The 22,058-nt window shown below is 35.5% G+C and overlaps 1 protein-coding gene across 4 annotated transcripts; it reads right to left on the reverse strand.

Moving 5' to 3' along the window:
* Positions 1-204: 204 nt before the first annotated feature.
* On the reverse strand, positions 205-21,607 carry LOC129004865 (nuclear pore complex protein Nup153-like). 4 transcript variants are annotated; one of them, XM_054433547.1, is made up of 10 exons: positions 21,446-21,607; positions 17,960-18,233; positions 15,375-15,509; positions 14,218-14,301; positions 12,919-13,022; positions 12,059-12,295; positions 11,208-11,431; positions 5,116-7,816; positions 4,389-4,540; positions 205-3,414 (listed from the first exon to the last, which is right to left on the reverse strand). In XM_054433547.1, exons 1-10 carry the CDS (start codon positions 21,512-21,514, stop codon positions 3,315-3,317), a joined length of 4,080 nt encoding a protein of 1,359 aa, XP_054289522.1. In that variant the 5' UTR covers positions 21,515-21,607; the 3' UTR covers positions 205-3,314. The 4 variants fall into 4 exon arrangements, with proteins under 4 accessions (XP_054289522.1, XP_054289521.1, XP_054289524.1 ...); XM_054433546.1 differs by having other exon boundaries at positions 4,389-4,543; XM_054433549.1 differs by lacking the exon at positions 21,446-21,607 and adding an exon at positions 21,105-21,308 and having other exon boundaries at positions 4,389-4,543.
* Between the last annotated feature and the right edge of the window lie 451 nt (positions 21,608-22,058).

The following is a 22,058-nucleotide window of genomic DNA, read 5'->3' on the forward strand; positions in this document are numbered from 1 at the left end:
TAAATTTGCCGTTTCTAGGTTAGGTAGGGGAGGGGGAAAACGATACGATACGTATCGTTTTTCGATATTTTTGACGATACAATTCGCGTATCGCGATACAGACGTCCGATTCAATACGGCGATACGATATTTTTTTCCGATACGTATCGTATCGCTGTATCGCGATACGCGTCCGTATCGCCCATCACTACTTACAACCCTGTATCTTTGATCCAATCAAGCTGGTTTGCGAACTCGTTTGAATAAACGTAGGCTTACACGTTTGTAACAAATTCCATTAAAATTGGATTCATTTTGCTCAAGTTATCGTGCTAACAAACACTATATAAATGAATTAGAATGGATGGAGTTTTTTCACAGAATCTTTGTAATTTTTTACCATACTCTATAGTGAGAGAATTTCATCGTCAAACATTGTAAAGCATTCACACAACCCCCCCCCCCCCCTTTTTTCTATCTGTATCTTATGGTTTGCTAATTTTCCAACTACTTTATTTGATGGCATTATCACTGATAATTCTTCTGTTTTTCTAGTTTTGTCATAGGATTAAAAAACTCAAAAGGGCTGGTCATCGTTTTATAAGATTCACTTTAAATCTTGCTATCAAATAGCATGTGAGAAATGATAGCTCATTTTTAAGTACAAGACAAAAGTAACTACTAACATGTCGCTAACATGTATTATCTTCATTGAATTTTATTTTAGAAAGTGAATGGAAAAAGATACTGTATGGAGACATGTTTTATGGATTGTATTGCAGTTATATAAAAGTTACCACAGAAGGTGGTGTTATTAAAAAAGGTTACAAATTATTTACAAATTGTAAAAAAAACAAATAAATTTGTATTTACAGTTTGTATTGTACAGATACATATTTTTAACTAGATACATAATGTTTGGTATTCTATTTTTTCAATTCAAATTCTAATAACGTAGCTAATGCTTAACATATCTTGCCTACTCACAATCCTTGTTTATTTAAACACATTTTTTTTACAATCTCAATTATATCTAAATCAACTTCTAAAGAACATTGTTGTCGATAAATATATTCCATTGAACTTGAGATGCCTCCTAATGGGTCTCACAAACACAAACCACAAAAAATTTGTCATGTGGAGAAATAGGAATATACAATGAAAAGAGAATATCCTGTACTTAACTAGTACTTTTATACAAAAGAAATTCTTTTATGCAACGATTTTGACGATGAAAAAACTGCTTTAAGATTTTTTATCAATCTATATTGTAAACTAATGAACAATTTTATGTTGGAAAAATTTTACTTTGTTTAATTGTTAGTCATTAGTGTAAAATTTATCTGTGTAAAGTTTGCTTACCACATGAAACAAGAGGATTTCAATTTAGGTCGATTATTCAGACAATTTCTAACAACCTTTAAAAGCTTTACATGTTGTAAAAAAAACATAATTTTAAATGGTTAGAGTTGTTGTGCAATTAGTAGGAGGATTTTCAACCAAAAATGTTTACACAAAACATTGATTCCAACTTTTTGGACAACTACTCTAAGTTCCTTTCATGGAGAAATGTTTAGACTTTTAATGGAAATGTAAATTACAAAAAGCTCTCAACAAGATGAATTTTATGACACAATGGTAAAAACAAATTAATTGAAAGCTAAAACAAAAATGTGAAACACATACCAAACTGAAATGTGTATGTACTTATTTTGTCTGTTCACAATGTAATTATATTTTAGACCCCTTAAGAAAAAATTTGAAAAAAGACCTGCAGTAATGTAGAAAGTTGTAAATAAAACAAAAAATATATTTTTTTTTACAATATCTTGTTTACTTGAGGCTATATATAACCTAACCGGTCCCCGATATATTTTAAAATTATTGTTTGGTGGAAAGAGATCTCCAAGACAACAATACAGATATGATTGTGTACGATTTGTACAACGGTTGACGACACAACAGCTTGCATATTTCAAGTTAATTTACTTTTTGTCTGAGGAATTAACTTTTCCACCCCATGGTGATTGGTGGGGTTTGTACCCGGACTCCCATGTCAGAAGTCTCTCCCTCTAACCATCTATTTTGTTATCATGTTCCTATTCAAAATACAATAGATTTTCAGATGATTTGAAGATAAAACAAAATATTATTCGAAACAAATTTAGATGTAAAATTGTTTACGAGTAGTGTAGACATAGACTTCCTTGTCTCCCTTTTTAATATTGCTACTTAATTAAATCCAAATGCAAACTGTGTGTATAGATATAGTGTATGTCTTTTGTATACTTTGTTCTTACTGTCAATATAGTCTAAGTATATACAGTACCTTAAGTTTTCAATCAAATTTAACGAAACAAACACTAACTTTCTCACCAATTATTGGGATGATCGGAGGTGGAGTTTTACTCCATCATCAAAATTATTAATACCATATTTTTCCTGGTTCAGACCAATTTTTTCTTTACTTTTGGCAGCAATAAGGTGTAAATTTTACACAGGCCTACCAACAAAGACGGTCTATCCTTATACAGATACTACCAATGAGGTAAATAATAGTTTGAATGATAAAACATTCATACAAAGGTGTATGCTGTAAGTTCCTTTGATAGTAAAATGTTTACACATTTAATGGAAATAGAAATTACAAAAAGCTCTCAACAAGATGAATTTTATAACATACAATGGTAAAAACAAGTTAATTGAAAGCTAAAACAAAAATATAAAACACATACCAAACTGAAATGTGAATGACTTATTCCGTCTGTACACAATGATCTTATATTTTAGACCACTTAAGTAAGAAAAAAGTTGTATGTATATATTTTACACCCTTCAAGTTATATCGACACGTAACAATAAGTTTTAGAAAACCTTATAAAAATATATAAATAAATTACAGAACATTAAGATCAGTTGCAAACCAACTCTTTGGTAATAACTTTTTAATTTGACAAAAAAGTGTCTGGAATTTTTTTAAGAGATCTGACTAGGGTCACTTTTACAATGGATATAAAAACATTCAACTTTTTACTTTATGTTATATAACAATATTCAACAAAATGTGAATATCATTGTACGAGCTTGTTAATTCTTAGAGATTATACTCCCTTAACTAGTGTATAAACATTTTTAAATGAAATTAAATAACATAAAACACGTTTGTAATTAGAGGTATATAAGTCTATAAAAAAATAACAAGATTTTTAAAACAGCCAACACAACCATTATACTCATTCTCCATTAAGATGTCGTTTTCTTCTCTCATCAGCATATATGTTAGAATATAAGCTGTTTAAAATAAATTATATTATGTAAAACTAATCACTCTGTGTTCAATTGCGAACAGATGATATGTTTGTCCTCCGCACTGCCTTCCTGATCTTTCTGTTCGTAGGCTGTGGCGGCCCTGTTGCGTTGACTGTTGGTATTGCTCTATAAACAATTCAAAATGGAAATATCTATAAATTCATTGGTCAACCTTAGGCAACATGTTATCTAGAGCAATAACATTAAAGTTCCCTAGGTATTGGGACTAACAAACTAATAAAAGGGGGTTTAATTGGAACATATACAAATTAATAATCAACAGGACCGATTACATAGGCCCATTCGTAAAAACTTTTTTATCAGAAGGGTAATGGCAAGGACAATTAAAAGTTCAATGCAGGACATTGTTCATCAGACAGGTAAAATTGTACCTGTTACTTAATAATTATAACACATTATAACACTAGTGGTTCAGGGAAGAAGCAAGCAACATGGAGAACCTAATGTATGTTCAAAGCTAAACATTAAATGAGGAGAATATTTTAGAAGCATTTTAGTATTTACCTGTGCATATATCAAGGCTCTATATGATGTTTATCAATCAATATTAATATATAAAAAATGCTGCAGCAAAGTTTTGAGTTCCAGTCCAATTAGAACTCCCAATTTTAAATTAGTATCAAGTAAAAAAAACGTTAAAAGAATATTTTGGTTACCCATTATGCAATTTTTTTGGGCAAGTTATCTAAAATCAACTATGGGTCGGAAAATGAATTCAAAATTATATCGAGCAATTTGTCAACAGCAGTACTTAAAGCATTTATAGAACTACTAGCTGGCCCGACAGACGTCGTCCTGTCCTAATGTGGTTTTATGTCAAATGCTCGTTCATTTTGAAGATGAGCTCGTTCGCATGGCTCAATCAAGTCCTGGTTGAAGTTCACTCGCTACGTAACTCGCCTCCAGGTTGAACATCATTCGCTACGCTTACTCACCTTTTGGCTGCAAATTAGCTGTTGTCATAAATAAACAAAAAATAATAGTGCTGCACCCTGTTGTTAAACCTATTAACGCTAAACAGGAAACAAAAACCCAATTTGATTAAAAATCTCAACATATGTAAATTACGTAGTACTTACGAAAACACAGGAGTTGAAGTGCCTTGTGTAAAGTTGAAGGTTGGCTTCATGTTAGGGTCAAAGGCAGGAGGGTTGGTGGGGGCTGCTGCAGGAGCTGCGGAGGCTGCTCCAAACATGAATGTCGGGGCTGGCTGCGGAGCCGCTACATTCTGCTGCTTCAAAACCAAACATATTACTTTTAAAATTTACAATAATACAAATACTACATTACATTCAATTTGGGGATTTTGTATTTAAGAAAGTGGTACATTTTGTAAACTCTATAACTTTCTCTACACTTGACAAAATTCCCAGGGAACAAAATATTGTGTGTACACTGTCTCTTCTATATGTTCCATGGACTACCTACCTACAATTCTTCAAGGTAAGCCAGCTGCTATTCTCCTTATTCTACATTTGAAATTTAAAATCAGGCCCAGAGCCTTCCCTTGAATAAAACTTACATTAACATGTTTGGTTTAAAACATTAACCTTATTTTAGATTCATACATTGTAGATAAATGTATTACGGACTTTGACATGGACTCATTACATATCTTTAAGTGAATATTATTTTATTAATCATTCATAAACTTTTAATTTTAATTTTTTGGTCCCTCATATGAACACATTTGTTTATAGGTATGCCAGCTATGTCCTCTGGCATAACTATCAATCTCTTTCAAAAGAAGCGTTTTTACCTCGTAACCTTAAAATACAAATATATTAATATTTCCTAAGTCGTTACCTGGTTGGATCCGAACTCAAACACGGGGTTGGCTGGAGCTTGGGGCTGTTGTGCTGACTGAGACCCAAAATTGAACATTGGAGCTGTCGTCGCTTGTTCTCCAAAAGACTGAACTTGCTGAGCCAAAGTTGCCCCGAAAACTGGAGCTGGTGTACTTCCTGAGGCATTGAAGAGAGAACCACCCGAAGCTGCTGACCCAAACTTGGGCTGGAAATTGAATGCCGGTGAAGGAGCTGGGTTGGAGGCTGGTGTGTTGTTGAACCCAAACAGTGGTTGACTTTGAGTGTCATGTTGAGTTTGGTTAGAGGGAAATACGGGATTGAAAACAAAACCACCACTAGGGGCAGATTCATTCTGTGGAGCAGATGAACCAAAAGTAAACACTGGTGACGGTTTAGTGTCTTGTTGTGCATTCTGGAAAGCATTTGTTTGTCCAAATGATGGAAATGTACTAGAAGATGTATTAGCAGTTGTTGTGCCGAAAGTGCTATTAGTGGTTTGAGTTGCAAAGGGAGTTGCTTGTTGTTCATTAGTAACCAAAGTAGGTCTACTACTTCCAAATGTATTTGTACTTCCAAATGTTGAAGTCATGTTAGGTTTTCCAAAACCGAATGTTGGTTTAGCTTCTGTGGTGGGGGTAGGTACTGATGTTGCTGTCTCCTTTGTCTGCGTTGTTCCAAAGGTGATAGTTTTCTTCTCAGAGTTTGCGTTCAAACTAAACATATTATTGGTTGTGGGAGTCATCACACTTGCTTGAGTACTAACTGAAGATATTGATGTTGCCCCACTTCCTGAAGATACAGTCTTAGTGTCTCCAAACTTGAAAACATTAGACGGTGAACTTGATGACAATGTATTGGTGGTAGATGATGGTAAATTGCTTCCGTAACCTTCTTGTTTTGCACCAAACATGAAAGCTGCCTGGGCAGGTTTAGGAGTAGAACTTGAATCGGATGTCTTAACTTCATTTTGGACTGCTTTGCCAGTTCCAAATGCAAAGAGGTTTGGTGTGTTGGCAGTCTTAGTCTCTTCAGACGTCGACTTTTCCGTGTTTACGCCAAAGACGGGAGTTGCAGGCTTGATGCTGACACTAGTACTAAGAGTAGTCGGGATGCTGAATGTTGGTTTTTCTGATTCCGCTGGTTTCTTAGCTTCTGGTGTTGAGTTCTTTGACAAGTTACCAAACAGATTAGTAGGTGTTTCTGCAGATGATGAATTCGTTTCTTGAGCTTTTGCTAGGACAGAACCTGACCCAAATTGAAAAGTCGGTTTTGAAGAAATGGTACTACTTGTAACAGAATTTAAACTGCCATCTTCTGTTTTGGGAATCCCAAATGAAAATGTCGGAGCAGGAGTCTGAGCACTTTCTGAGCTAGTTGTTGTCTTAAGCATAAATGAAGAAGAGTTCAAATTTGAACTTGTTTGGTCCCCCTTTGGAATTCCAAAATTGAAGGTAGGTTCAACCTTGGTACTGGCAGAAACAGCTGATGGTATCCCAAAAGAAAATTTTGGACCTGAAGTTTCAGTGGCTGTTGGGATTGTCGCTCCTGGTTTCGGTGTTTCACAAGCAGCACATTTGACTTTGTCCGCATCATTGTTAATCATGCAAACGTCACAAGTCCATGTACCAGAGGGTTTCTTAAACAGATTGCCAAAACCACTACCAGTTTGTTTTGCCTCAGAAGAGGAAGTCTCAGACACTTTTGGTGCTGATGCTCCCGGTTTCGGTGTTTCACAAGCAGCACATTTGACTTTGTCCGCATCATTGTTAATCATACAAACGTCACAAGTCCACACTCCAGAGGGTTTCTTGAATAGATTCCCAAATCCACTACTGACCACTTTAGGCTCTGAATTAGCTTGTACTGTTGACAGCTTATCTGTACCAGTGGCAACTTTTTCGACAGATTTCTCTTTAGCCACAGGTTTTGAAGATTCACAAGCAACACACTTACTAGCCTCACCTTTGTTTAGTATTAAACAAGTAGAACATTCCCAACTGCCAAGAGGTTTTTTTAACCAGTTATCAAAACCACTCGGTGTAGAAGACTTGATGTTGTTTTTGCTGCTACTGAGTGTTTTTGAACTTTTGTTTGTCTTACACGATGTGCAGATTTCTAAGCTAGATGAATTATTATTTTTACAATTGGAACACACCCACTTTTGTGTTGTACTAACAGTCTTGTCATCTGCTACAACTACTTTATATTTTGTATTTATCGGGGAAGCATTAGTACTAGTGCCGGAGCCTGCAAAGGTCGATTTCATAGCAGAGGCCATGCCAGTATCAATTAAGGCATTCTTCTTACTGTCCCCCTCCTGTTTTGTTAAGTTACTTGATAGCTCGTCAGAAGGTATCTTTGACTTTTGAGTCTCACTACTGGGAACATGTTTATTACTGCTGTTGTCGGCTAGTGGCTCACTAAACATGAAGGTAGATGTGGGGACATGCACTGGCACCACAACACTGGTCACTATGGTTGGTTGAGAGAACACAAACTTGCTACCAGCTGTTGTCAGAGGCTGCGAGGACACTGCTACTGGTTTAGGGGGAGGGGGAATGGCAATATCTATTTTAGGAAGATTTCTCACTTCCAAAACTGCAGCAGGTAAATTCAATTCCGTCACAGTTTCTTCTTTTTCTAGTGTATTTTTTGTTTTCACCTTCCCTGTGTGTTTCTTTCTATCTGTGTCCTCATTTCTGAAAAAAAAGAGAACGTATATTAAAAATATTAATTAAAACCTCAGGAATACTTACATAAAATAACATATATTCCCTGGTTATTATTGTTGTATAACAGTTAAGCCACTATTTACTTAGTACCTCATATTTATGGCCAAGAGTTTTCAACGTTATGTAACAATAAAATTAAACAGTTGCAATGCTTATCTTATGAATAGCTTTACCTCCAGCCACCAGCCACTCTACTTAAAACGGGAAAAATAGCTTTACACTTTATTGCCAGACTTAGACAAAAGCCTTATTAAATAGACTACACAAATGGCTGTGTAGTCATAGATAACCAGAATGGGAGAGAATATGTATATATGTACTAACGACTTCAAAATTAGTAGGAAGTTGTGGGAGGCTTTCATTTTACTAAAAAATCATAGTGTATTGAAAAAGCAAGTTTGCATACATTAGGTACCGTACCCACATCCACATTATGATTTGAAGCATAAGAATAGCAAAAGCGAAACAAAAATAGCCATTTAAGTATGTTTGTGAGGAAAATGGATGTAAGAAAAAAAGTGGGGGATATCAGTTGACAACAAGAACCTGGTAACCAATATCCCGGTATATGAGGAAACTCTAAATAGTATACATCATGAATGTAACACAGAGTTTACCTTTTTATCATTTTTTATTAATTTAAGGTGATTATGTAATGCCCTACATTCTATGGTAGATCATGTAATATCCGTATGTGGAACGTGGTTCGTTCATAAATTAAAGTCCCCATAGAGCTCCCATCGCGGCTAAGTTAGCTAGTTTAAATCTGAGACCAACAAACATTGTTTACTATTCTGTGATTAGCTTACTATGAATTTGGTATTAGCCCTTACTGAAATCCATTGCCAGTGGACGGATGTGAATGTAGACAAGTGTTTAAATTCAGTAAAACGTGCACTAGCCTAGTGGATTTGGGATTTGCAGAAGGCCATAGACAATTGCACAAAGAAGCCAGCAGGGGATGTACACCAGTTCCCATTCGGACAGTGATTAAATTTGAGGTGTTTTATTTGCTGATTGATGAGTTTTTTTAACGGTTAGGGTATGTGCAATCTCTTGTTCAGTCAAACCCCTATCTGCTTGCAGAATTCCCCTAATCTAATCACTACCACATACTCAACTGATAACTACTGCAACCAGCCTACACTGAGCAAAACATTGTAATATTATACAAATGTTTACAACCAACTAAGAACTACTTCTACCCCTTACGCACTTGTTCAAACACTGAAATGAAATGAAATGAAATGAAATCAACTTTATTCATACTTTGCAAACATGTGCACGAATGGCGTCATTACATTGAATCACAATCATAATGCTTAATCCTAAAAAAAAGTACAAGATATAATCACTAATGAAAAAGTTCTTATTCTAATATATTATGTAGGAGGAAATATTCATTCTTTGAGTACAGGGGATTGGTTAAAAAGTACATTTTAAGATTATTTTTAAATTTTGTAGTCCTTGTATAGTCCTTTAGTTTTGTTGGAAGAGCATTGTAACATGTTATACCCATATACATTGGTTTTTTTTTTAAAAAAATCTTAATCTATGTGAAGGTGTTGCATAGTTATTTCTGTTTCTGGTACAGTATTGATGAGAATCCCCTACCAGTGAGACATTATTTGAATTTTGGACAGTATATAATATACATTGATAGATGTAATAGCTATATACAGTCATTATGCCTAGTTCTTCAAATTTTTCCCTAACAGAATCTTACCAATCCAAATTTAACATAATGCGTATTGCTCTTTTCTGGAGAATTAAAATTCTGTCTAAATTAGCTTGTGATGTTCCTCCATAAATACTTATACCAAAGGATAAATGTGAGTGAATATGAGCAAAATAAACCAATTTTAGGGATTCAAGTTTACAAAATTTTGATAATCGATAAAGTGCAAATAGGCCTGTTGACATTCGATTTGCCACATGATCAATATGATCATTCCAGCTTAATTTACTGTCTATGTGTAATCCTAGAAATTTAGTGTTCTCAACAATTTGTATATCTTCACCGGCTAATGTTAGTGCTGGGTAATCTGAATTGGTATTAGTTTTTAGGCGTGTAAAATTAGTTTTGGAAAGATTTAGTAATAGCTGATGATCTGAAAAAAAGTTATTGATGTTCATCAAGTTATCGATGGCAGATTTTTCTATCTCATGAACAGATTTTCCGCTTACAAGAAGATTAGAATCATCGGCATATAAACAAATGGTATTCATTGTTGAATTTGAAATAACATTGGGTAATCCATTGATATATGTAAGAAATAGTAGAGGACCCAAAATAGAACCCTGTGGTACACCATGTTTAATTGTTCTCAACTGTGATCTTGTTTTAACCATCTGGTTATAGTGTGTAATTTCTACGAACTGTTTCCTATTAGTTAAATATGATTGAAACCATTTTAGTGAAATTCCTACAACTCCTAGTCCTTCCAATTTTTTTAACAATTTATGATGAGATACACTGTCAAATGCTTTACTTAGGTCCATAAATATTCCAATTACTTTATCTCTCCTATCTACAGAATCAATTATTGACTCAATATATGTAGCAGCCGCTGATATTACAGAATGGTTTGATCTAAAACCGTGCTGCTCTTTATCGAGTAGATCATTACTTTCTAAAAAGTTAACGAGCTGATTATACATAGCTTTTTCATAAATTTTAGACATGACAGGTAACAAGGCTACTGGGCGATAGTTTGAAACATCTAATTGGTCCCCTTTTTTATAAAGAGGTTTTACTTTAGAAATTTTTAACTCACACTTTACTTAACTCATGTTCTAACAGGCAACGAACTTTAATAGCAGTTGATGGGCATTGCCATTTGATGACAGGTCTTCTCATAGATACGATTTACCCTTAGAATTTGATTTTCGTCCAATAAAGGAGTATACCAATAAAAATTTTCTAAATTCTTGTAATTTCAAAAAGTTGTTCAATTGAAACTGTTACAGTAAACCTTTGATTGGGTAGTTCGACACTCGATACTTCGACACTCCTTGTAGTTCGACACGGCTGAACTATTTTGTCAAATATTGGTTACTATTGTGATGTAAGCAGACTTGAACATTAATATGTCATTTATTGTTGACTTAACTAATGAACAGTGAAATTGTTAAGATTTTTAGTATTTTATAAATTTGGATGATTTCGACATAAGACTTGTGTTTTTTTTTTTTTTTACTTTCCTGTATATTAAACTCCATTATAGTTACACATTTCCATAGTTTGACATCCCCTAAGTCCACAAGTGTCGAACTATCGAGTACTACTGTATTATTTTTATCTTTGTTTAAAACGGTTAATTTAAAATTTATTCATCCTATTGTTTGTTTGTCTTACCTGATGGTATACTCAGGCACAGGTGCAGCAGGTACAGGTGTAGTCTGTGCTGCAGTCTGTCTAGCGTCTAAAGTGCTCTGTTGTAGTCTCTCCCTCCGCTTGACCCGCAGCAGGTCTGGTGTAGAAGGGATGTTGAGCTCTGTGTACCTCTGTTGTGGAGCCCTTATCAAAGACTCTAACTTGCGTTTTGTGCCTACCACTGGCATCTTCTTGGCATCAATCATCTACAAACAAATAATGTTCAACTAACTTTGACAACATATCTGAAGAAAATGCAGAAGGATAGGTTAAGAGAGATCTAGTCAGCGCCCAGATATGCAATACAACTGCAAGGCCAGATAAGCTAGGCCTAATACAATTGTATAAATTGAATTGTCGTACATTTTGTAAAGAATCCTGAAAATTCTACAATAGTCGGCGTTACGGCCGACTAGAGCATTGAAAGGTCTCTTCAAATCCATCCATCATTGGGGATTTCCATGACTTTAAGCCTATTTTCGTGACTTTCAATGACTATCCCTGACTTTCCAGAATGTGGACACCCTGCACTAGCGTGAACATAAAAAGGTTTTAACAGAGCTATTATGGATTTTAGCTAATCTGTATCAAGGGCATTATGCATCAATGAATCAGGGTGGATACTGAAATAAAATTTAAAATAAATTAAATTCAAAATGAAATGAAATGAAAAATTATTAAGGCATTTACACAGGCAAAGTTAGAGCCGCATCTTTCTTTAACTTAACCTGCAACTACTACTACCTGATACTAGGTAGTAAAATGAAGGTAATCGGATGAAGGTTTTCATTTTAAATGATCACTGGCATAGGCTACACTTAAAAAACACTCACTGGTGTAGAGAAATGTTCCAACGCGTCTAATATCCGTTTAGCTGTGGAACTAAGTGGCAGGCTGGACTGCTGCGATGGCACAGGCCGCATTGTTGGTTCTACGCGACGCACAAACGTTCCCTGCCTAGACGGAGACGATTCCACCAGACGCGCGTAGTTGTACGCCTGTGATGAGCCTCCGTACATTGTGCGGCCCGAGTAGAACGGAGAACTGCCCATTCTGGCTCTCATACTTGCCTAACAACATTGACAAAACAGTAATATATCATCATTCACACTTGAAATGGTTTTAAATCAGGTGGTTAGTATTAAATTAGTATTAAATTAAAATTCGCTTAGTATTAATTTCTAGTAATGTAATAAAATCATTTAAGACTAATGTTTTACCTTTATTGTCCTACTTGAATATGCTAAATTGTCAAGTCTGTGAACAACAATTTTAACCTTCGAAGAACAGCTATGAAACGTGATTGGCTGGTGACAACACTCTCAAAGTTTATAACATAAGAAGTCACTATGGAATAAGCCCTATTTTAAAGTTGCATGTCTGATTAAGATTAAAATTAACATAGTTAAATTAAGCCACCGACAATGGTGATTATTTTTTGTATTGCATAATGCACACAAAAATTTTTAAAGCATGAAAACTAAAAGGACAACTTATTGTAAACTATATCAGGTTATCAACAAAAAAACTAAGAAAATACAAGAACAAAGACAATAGAATTTTTTTACTCTGGCACACTCTTTTGTGGTTCATTCCATTGTCTTTAAATTCGAAAATTGGCTATAAGCTTAATAATAAAAACACATATTTTGAGCAAGTTAACATTTCTTAGACAGTTTTAAGATATCTTTACCCTCAGTGGTGAATGGAAAGTGGTGGTATTGAACGAGGGTCTTCTTCTGTCCAGGGCATCAAGAGTTGAGCCTCCAGGTATAGATCTGCCATATCTGCTACCACCTACAGCAAAAGACTGGTCAATGAGAGACTACGAATGGTCAGGAAAATTGTTGGTGAAGATAAATATAATCACAGCATGAAAACTATAGTAGAACCCCTCATACCGACTCATGGTCATATCTGACCTAGTGTTCAACCGACTACTTGTTTCCTGTCTGGGGTGATAATCTCGAGCGAAATATGACTTAAAAGATTAAACTCACCAGCACTAGCACTTTGTTTACGATTACGAGTCAGTGGCTGATGTGTCATATCATATTGAACCTATCAATATAAATAAAGAAATATAATGTATTTTTAAAAATTATTACATTTTTAAAATCACTGTCTTTCACAACACCGGTAGATTATTGAAAGCTGTCATCACCGTCTTCCAAAATTGCTGCTAGATACTGAATATCTTCCTCATTAATGGAAACATCTTTACCATCTTCCACTTTTGAGACCAAATCCTGAATATTGTTTGGTTGTATAGACATTATCGTCGTCTGACAAGATTGCGGAAAAATCATTAACTTCTCTCATAGTCGTGTAGATAATACCATCATCTTCTGCAATTGTGGAAAAATTTTATAATGTGATAATCTACTGAAGCTGTATGGATCATTATCATCTCCCGCGGTCAGGGGAACGTTGTCTTCATTGTCCCTGATCGCGAAGAAGGTGGGGATTTTTTGATCGTGTGTGATCTTCTCAGACCAATGTGAAGACGGTTGACAATCGATTTTTGATATCAATACTGATGACTAAGAATCATTGGTATAGAGTATTCACAAATCCCTAATTATTTTTAATAATAGCCTACTGTATATGTATTAATTGTTGTATATATGTACGTCTATTGTTTTTTTTTGCTATAGTTTTTATGGTTTTTTTTATTCTCTCGATATACGACCTTTTGGCTGTTCCAACCATGGACCGACATGGTCAGATATGAGGGGTTCTACTAACTTAGTAGTACTTAAATCAAAAATACAACTTCTTAGAATGTAGAATAGTAAACCTTTTTCCAAAAGGACAAACCAAATCATACTTCATAAAAATCAACGGACATCTAATATTTTCTTAACATTAATTAAATATTTAAATTGCTAGACTGAACAATACATTTACGTGAATTATATATTTTTCATCACATATTATTTTAATATGTGATGAAACAGAAGCATCACATATGGGAATCAATATTACTCACCCAAACTACGGGTCGAAGATTGTGCTTGCGGAACTAGCGAAGAACAACCACTTGTAGATTCACTAGTTTCTGAACAGTCATCACCTACGAACCGTCATTTGCTCTTACTTAGCGATTAAGTGTTTGGAAGACTGTGGGAAACAGGAGGAAATCTTAGGAGTTCTAGGATATGAACGGTTAAGGGCTGAAGTTTAGACTTTAGAGAGAAGACATGTAACCTATGAACTGGACATAGCTTGGATGTAGCGAACGTGTAGGTTGCACAATGAACCTATGTAACTAACAGTTTTTGGAACTGCAAATAACGAGTGCATTCTATGAGGACAGGAAATAGTAATTGTACATAATAATGTTCAACAAGACATACAAATGGTACACTACAGACAACAATGGAGAAAACTCCAACAAATTAGGAAAAAAACTATAATATACACATAGAACAAATTCGTCAAAGTCACAAACTTAAATATATCCCTTCATCAATTCAGCACTAATCAAAATGGATAGGAATCAGTATATATTTTATGATAAGATTAGGCTACCTAAATCCTGTTAATGTAACAACAACAATGGAACTTAATCAATCCTTGGATTTAAAGTAGGGAAACTCGACACTAGAATTACTATGAAATGGAAATATGACAAGTTTGGTAGGCCTAGTAGCAAAGGCTTGTTAGGTATCCACATAAATTGGAGTTAACGTTTTAAAAGGCTTGTAAATCCTCTCAATATAATAAAACAGAAGCATTATAACAGATATATAGTACAATAATTACTTTAGGTGGGAAGTGGTAACAGCCCACCTAAAGTGATTGTATAATTTTTAAGAGGTTTAAATCCTCTCACTTTAACTAAAAAGAACCTTTGTAAGAGGTACAATGGTCAGAAAAAGTTATCTTTAAGGATCTACAAAATATTCAAAATACATGGAATTCAATACTACTGTTTGAAGCCGAAGCAGCTTTTACATTGTTAGATTGTATGAGTATTAGTAGCCTAAATAAATAGAACATCAGCTCGTAGTTTATGTACAAACCACTTTAGTTAACTTACAACTGTACTGTTAGGAGTGTTGAATATTTTCTGTTAAATAAGGTTACTCAAATGAGGCTTATAGTTTCACAACTAAGAAGGTAGGAATGTTTTGCCACACTCACCATTGACTTTAGCTGTCATCTGCTGTGGCATAGCTGGAGTGGAAGCTATCAGTTCTGGCCGAGTTTCACGCGTGCTCGGACCAGCTACTGGCTCCCCTCCTCCCCTCACTGCGATCGGACTTATGTCTTCTGCGCCTGTTGAAAAGAGCAATCATCAGTCCTTAAAATCAAGTGAAGCTTGCAATCATCCATAAACCTTCACATTACCTTTCATTGCTGGTAATGGTAGCTTTGTAGCATTGAGTCCTAAATGTTGATGAATTTGGATGCATTCCATCTAAATTGGCATGGGACGTGAAGATGATTATGACAATGACTGGAATGTGGTTTAAAAGACCAAGAACTACCACGTTCAAAGGGCCTTCCTTATCACAGCTTCATCAGTTTGTAAATTTAATGTGAGTCTATGGAAGTAGATGGCAGCATCATATTGTACATCTCCAGGGGGATGCAGAATACTATCCCCCGGAAAACTACCCCCCCCAGGTGAAACGTGACGTCACAAAATCTGCTAACTAACCAATATGGAAGCCGTGTCCACGACTGGAATACTACCCCCCCTAGACAAATCATGCTATGTAATTTTAATTTTAATTCGAGTAATTCCGTTGGATAATAGAAAAGGCATGTGGTGAATATAAAACAGATTTTTGAAATGTTACAGCAAGTTTGGTTGTTAGGTTAGGTTAGATTAGAACTGTTTGACAACTAAATTTGAGTGTCCGTGACTGGAAAACTGCCCCCCCGGTCTCTGACGTCAATATGACGTAGGAACCTGCTTGGGGGGGTAGTTTTCCGGGGGGCAGTCATCCGGCGACCCATCTCCAGCAGTTGTGAAAATCATAGTCTTCAGCTAGGTCTATCATTGAAACTTAATTGTCGTCATTCGGGTTAACGATGAAAGCGTTAATTTTTCAACCTACAGATTTTGATAAACGAGTCCACCAATTGTAATTTACTTTGGGATGGTAAAACCTAGGCTTGAGCTTAATTTCTAACATTCAATCCCTCGAGTTTTCAGCCTTGGCTCGGCTTGAAAATCGAGCCACTTGCTTAGAAAAACACATTATTATGAGTGATGGTGAGAGAAGCAAAAAGTATAGAATAAAACACAGGGAAGAGGTAAAAAATGTAAAAAAAATTCAGAATGAACAAGGAAAGAATGAGGAAAGCAAGGATTCAATAATTAAAAGCTACCTTACTCTTGATGCTAATGAACAATTAAAAGAAGAATTAATTAATAAAGAATATGAAAGGAAGCGTAAGTAGGCCTACAGAAAAAAGTAGAAAATTGAGATAAACTGAACACCGTTACTCCAAAAAAGGTAGGCCTAACATGCAAATCCCCTCAGGGGCTTGGAAAAGCAAAAAAGAAAGTTCTTTCTAGCCTACCTAAGTCTCCTAACAAAAAAAAGGCTTTGTTTAACCAACTGATTAGTAATTGTACAACAGATTAAACAGATAGAACAGATTATCTCACTTAAAAATTAAAATAGTTAACATTGGCCTTATGGGTAGCTAAGTAACTATGTTGGCTGAACAAAATAACAAGGAAAAAATAAACATAAGATTTGTCACATCTGTTTAGCCATCCACAGTATACTAACAAATTACACAATAGGCTACAGCAAAAAGGGGAGAAAAACAGTTGTAACTATTGAGAGAAGATTACTCGGTATAGGGGAAAATAGTTCCGATAAAATACTGATTATTTTACTAATCCTTATCTCACCAAAACTAAAAAACGTCATATGCCATGTTGAAACTAATATTACTACGCTTAATATATATATCATCAGTGAAAAAGTTTAAATGATAGGCCTAAGTATTTAAAGCAGTTTTTATAGGTCAGTAGAGATAGCTTTCTCCACAATGTAAAGCGGAAAATGTTTTATTATCATTAAAAACTATTCTATTTATTCCACTAAGAAAATATACGGTAGAACTCTAATCGTCCAAACTCCAACTATCCGAATCGCTGATTATCCTAATTGCTTACGGAAAAAATTTAAAATTTTGAAACTAGGCCTACAGTTATAAGAGTTATTAAAGAAGGCAGAAGATGTTATGGCAGCAAAATCCAAACCCTGGCTCAACGATTGCTGTGTGGACACCATCATCGTCTCCCGGGGTCACGGAAACATTACCATCGTATTTCGCGATCGCAGCAAAATGATAAACATATCCCACAGTCGTGTAGACACTATCATCGTCTCCAGCGGCACAGAAACATTGTCATAGTTTTTCGCTCGGGACTCCACGATCACGGGAAGAGCGTAAATTTTCCAAATTCCAAAAAATCGCAAATGCGTTCTGCAGTAACAATAGTAAAAGCTTGGCATGACTCTACCTATATTTTTTTTTAAGTCTCGAATTTCGGTAAAAATCCAATGAGGCCTTTGCGAATGTTTGATTATCCAAATGGCGTCCGGTCCCAATTGTTTTGAAAATTGGTGTGTTGTACTACTGTAGCCTACTCATAAAATTAACTAGGCCTACAACACATTTTTTTTACATGTCAGTTTCACTTTATGGAGACCTTGTTTCTAAATAAAATGGAAAATTGACTTGTGGATCAAACTTACCATATTGATCATTCTTCAAAAACTTTTGGTTCACTGGTGAGTTGTAACGGTTGGTTCTCGGCTTTTTGGCAACCGGTGCATGGTCAACATTGTCTACAATGTTCAGTTCTGCTCTAGATGTGGCAGGCGGACGAGAAGTTATTGTCGAAGACAGTGAATGTCCGACAAAGTCACTAGTGTTTGGTACTTCGGAGGGAGACATCCAACGAGATAACCATGAAGTCGGCTGAGGTAGCAGTTCTGTCACTCGTGAAGCCACCCTCTTGACAAAAGACTGTGGAAACAGCAAAAACATTGATATAACTTAACTGACAAATTACAAAGAAAATTGGATCCAGAAATGTAATCGACTTTGGGAAACAATAACAAAAAGGTTTTAAAAAACATAGATTAGGCCCACATTCCTCTCACTTTAATTATAACTTTTAAAACCTAAATCAGTTTGTCACAAGATTTTATGAACACATAAGGTGATAAAATACAAAAATAGAGAATATTTTGGTGCCTTGTTCAACTTATGCACTGCTTTCTCATTATCTTCATAACAGACCTAAACTCGTTTAACTCTTGCTTTTGCTAAGCCTTTCTAAAATTACAAAAAAATCCATGCATGTGCAAACTAGTTATTAGTGACTTGTAGGATTTAAACCCATAACCTCAGGGACTGAGACCTTACCATCTGCCATTAGACCAGCTTGCTTCCCACAATTTGTCGGTTTGGATTACCCGTTCCATTTTTAAATGTAGGTACTTACTGTCGATCCCTGAGCTATCAGTTCTGGTTTCAACTGCTTTAATGTGTGTAAGTTACAGCATGATGTAGGATTGATAACATTTTCCTACCACTGATTATCGTAGTAATCACGACTTCCACACCCTTAAGTTATGTACTAAACAGTTCGATTGACTCCTGTAATACTCATGAAATCCTGGTAAATTTTGTTCTGAATCGTTGACAGCACTGGGAAATAGTTTCTTGCCACCATTTTAATTTTACAAAAAATTCTGCAGTGAGAGGTCACAGTTTGCTCCGCTCTCAACGTTTCCATATCTTGAAATTTTTTTTTAGGTGAGTAGCCCTACATATTACTTAGGCCCTAGGCCTAAAACTAACCTAACAAATTACATATGATAACATACAGTGTTTTCTTTCATATTCAATTTAATTCAAGGCCAAATAGGCCTATGTTGCCAGGTGATTACTAGGTTAGGTTTTTGTCGTGAGTTTAGGATACTCATTGGGCGGTGGGGCACACGGAAGATTTCTCAGGTGCCGTTTGACGTCACTAACTGCTGCGTCTGAAGAAACAGACAATTTTATAGTTATAAAATTAAACTGTCATAACCTAACCAAACGTGCTGACATTGAGTATAAACATAACATACGGTAGGCCTACTCAATGGTGCTGTTAATGAAAAAATCTAATGAAGGTTTACTAATCTAAAAAATAGTTTTGTTCATAAAATAAAATTATAAATGCCTAAAATTCAATTTTATATTTTTTAAATTATGAAATTAAACTGTCATTTAACCTAACCAAACCAACCAAACTTGCTGATATTAAAAAATTGTTGACAAAAAGTTAGTGCTACCAGCGGGGTTCGAACCCGGTACATTTGGATTATCAGCCCGAAACGCTATCCACTACTTACACACCACCGAAGCCGATGGCTCAAAACTGCATCGATGCGGTAATGGTGTTCCCTCAAAGTGACGTCAGCAGTTAGTGACGTCAAACGGCACCTGAGAAATCTTCCGTGTGCCGTTTTGCTTATTGGGCACTTCTACTTATTGCTCACTCACTTTTACTCATTGCCTACCACATGTAGGCAATCCTGGCAAACCACAAATACAATTTCCTTACCCTCCCCAAGGCACTCAACCCCAAGAGGGTCGTGAAACAAGTATATGCCTAAATTGGGTAAATCAGAGGAAGTAGGGCTAAAAATTAAACAATGGGTCACAAATAAAGGCTTTAGGGCCTACCTAGTAATTTAATATTTAACGTGTCCAAACGAACCTATAAGTAAGGATTGACTAAGTTAAATATAGGCTACCTAAGTCACAAATTATATAAATTAGGCTAGGCCTACCTATCCTAACCTTAGTTTTCTTAACCCTCCGAGTGTCTGTAGTAGAGGTCTTAATGTTTGTCCATTTATTGCGCAATCGCAGGGTTTAATTAAGATGTTTAAAACTTACCAGTATGAGAATAGGTACTTTAAGCAAAACAACTGGATTTAAAGCATTTTACATCAGGTATTTGTAGGCCCTATATTACAGAAGGGTAGGCTAAGTTATTAATATTTTAGCCCTGTGTTATTTTATGGAACCATTTCAGTTAACCCGGGTTTCGCCCTGAATTCGGCTAAGTTAATGGGTTTCTACTGTAAGTTTATTGTTTTTATCACTAAAAACAATGATTAAACGTAATAAAACACATCAGTCATCGATGTGAGGTCAACCAAGTCTGCTACAATATGATCGGCACAAAAATGATAAGCATCTAAGTTAACTTAAAGACACATAGGCCTAGGTACATCGGGAGAAAGCATGGAATCAGACCAAAAATTAATATAGCCTACCTAACTTATCTTAATCCCAGTAAGTTTAACTTAGTTAGGGCCTACTTACAATCCAATTCAGTCAGTCCCAGCCTTCGTCGAAAATTATGTTTGTTAAGGTGTCACGGCAACACAACACTCGGAGGGTTAAATTAAGATTTTTGTAGGCTTGGTAACTTAAATTTGTAAAAACAAAACAACTAAGTCACCTATTTATTAGGTGGCATAGAAGTCTGTTCAATTACCGAGTCATTTCTGCATCACCAGGAAATAAACAACCGAACAAGTTATGAGTTTGCGTAAGTTTAAGTCAGCCTAACTTCTTAGGTAAGTAAGTTACCTAGGCTAAGTTAGTCAGTCTAACTTTGATGTGTTTAGAAATGCTTTAATCTGTGACCTTAAAACACTAATAGTAAATGTTCACAGGACCTTGCTTAAATCTTTGCCCAACTTAGGGTCAATTGCCTATCTAACTTAAATTACAATTAGCTTACAATAAGGCCTATATTGGCACTGAGATAACCTATTCTAAGCTATTGTGGTGATACGAGGAGACCATTTGTACATTATTGATATCTACCTGTTGAATAAACAATAACTAGGATCCCTTCTGTCTCGCAAAAGCTCAAGCTGTCAATAGCAAGCATCAAACTTTGAGAACATCAGCACTGTCATGGTCATATAATAGGTTAGGCATAAAACACCACATTGCAAGGACCTAAGAGTTGTATTAGGTCTGGGACAAAGATTCTTAAGCCAATTCAAGTATAAGGAGCAAACCAGAACGAATTATGAAATAAGTATCTCTCTCCGCAAAAACTGGGAATAAACCGTTTTCTCAGTTAGAGGTCGACTAAACGGCAGAACACCACGAGCAAACCACACTTTGGCGCCGATATTACTGATAATAAAAGTACTTACGTTGGAAACGTCGTACGGCTTGGAAGCATCAGAGGATCTACCTCTAATATTGCCACTTCCCTTGGCCATGATAAGTCACTAAAATAACCGCACATTAATTGTAACTACATCACAGAAAATTTTAACATTACAATTTAACTGACTTGCTGAAACGAAACGAAAATGGCGGCGATCCAAGACAAGTTGTAGTGGTCTGGTCGGGCCTTTTGGGCTGCACGGGTACAGGATAGCCAACATGACCTACAAACTAGCAGCCTAAAAATAATTCCCTTATGTTTAAATTTCCACCAAGTTTCATTTAATGTTTATATGTATGTATGTTGTTTAGTTTAGACGGCTAATATCACGGCGGGTGGGTTCCATATTAATCAACAACCGTAGAAATTTATCGAAACTGAATTATTCCCATTTTGTCGACAATTTGGCCGCCTTTGTAGTTAAAGGTGGCCGTGCTACTATGAATTAATATAAATAGCCGAATTAAGATATAAAGTAAAGTGTCCTAAACTTAAGTGGTGTAACTTATGTTTATTAACGTAAAGACCTTCATAGTGTCCTCAATACAGTAGTTTAAGGGTTTGAAAAGTTTTGCATGAGGAAAATTTATTGAATA

This window comes from Macrosteles quadrilineatus, unplaced genomic scaffold (genome assembly GCF_028750875.1).
Source record: "Macrosteles quadrilineatus isolate MER2022 unplaced genomic scaffold, UCM_ALF_1.0 Scaffold_12__1_contigs__length_5162894, whole genome shotgun sequence".
Taxonomy (NCBI): Eukaryota; Metazoa; Arthropoda; class Insecta; order Hemiptera; family Cicadellidae; genus Macrosteles; species Macrosteles quadrilineatus.

Bases quoted from the DNA above. Each gene is read 5' to 3' on its own strand.
- LOC129004865 (XM_054433546.1), bottom strand. From the start codon at position 21,514: ATGGCCAAGGGAAGTGGCAATATTAGAGGTAGATCCTCTGATGCTTCC. The intron at 12,296-12,918 runs GTAAAGATATCT...CAATGTTGTTAG, and splicing joins CTTTCCATTCACCACTGAGG to GCAAGTATGAGAGCCAGAAT. The intron at 4,544-5,115 runs GTAACGACTTAG...TTGGTTTTGAAG, and splicing joins TTGAGTTCGGATCCAACCAG to CAGCAGAATGTAGCGGCTCC.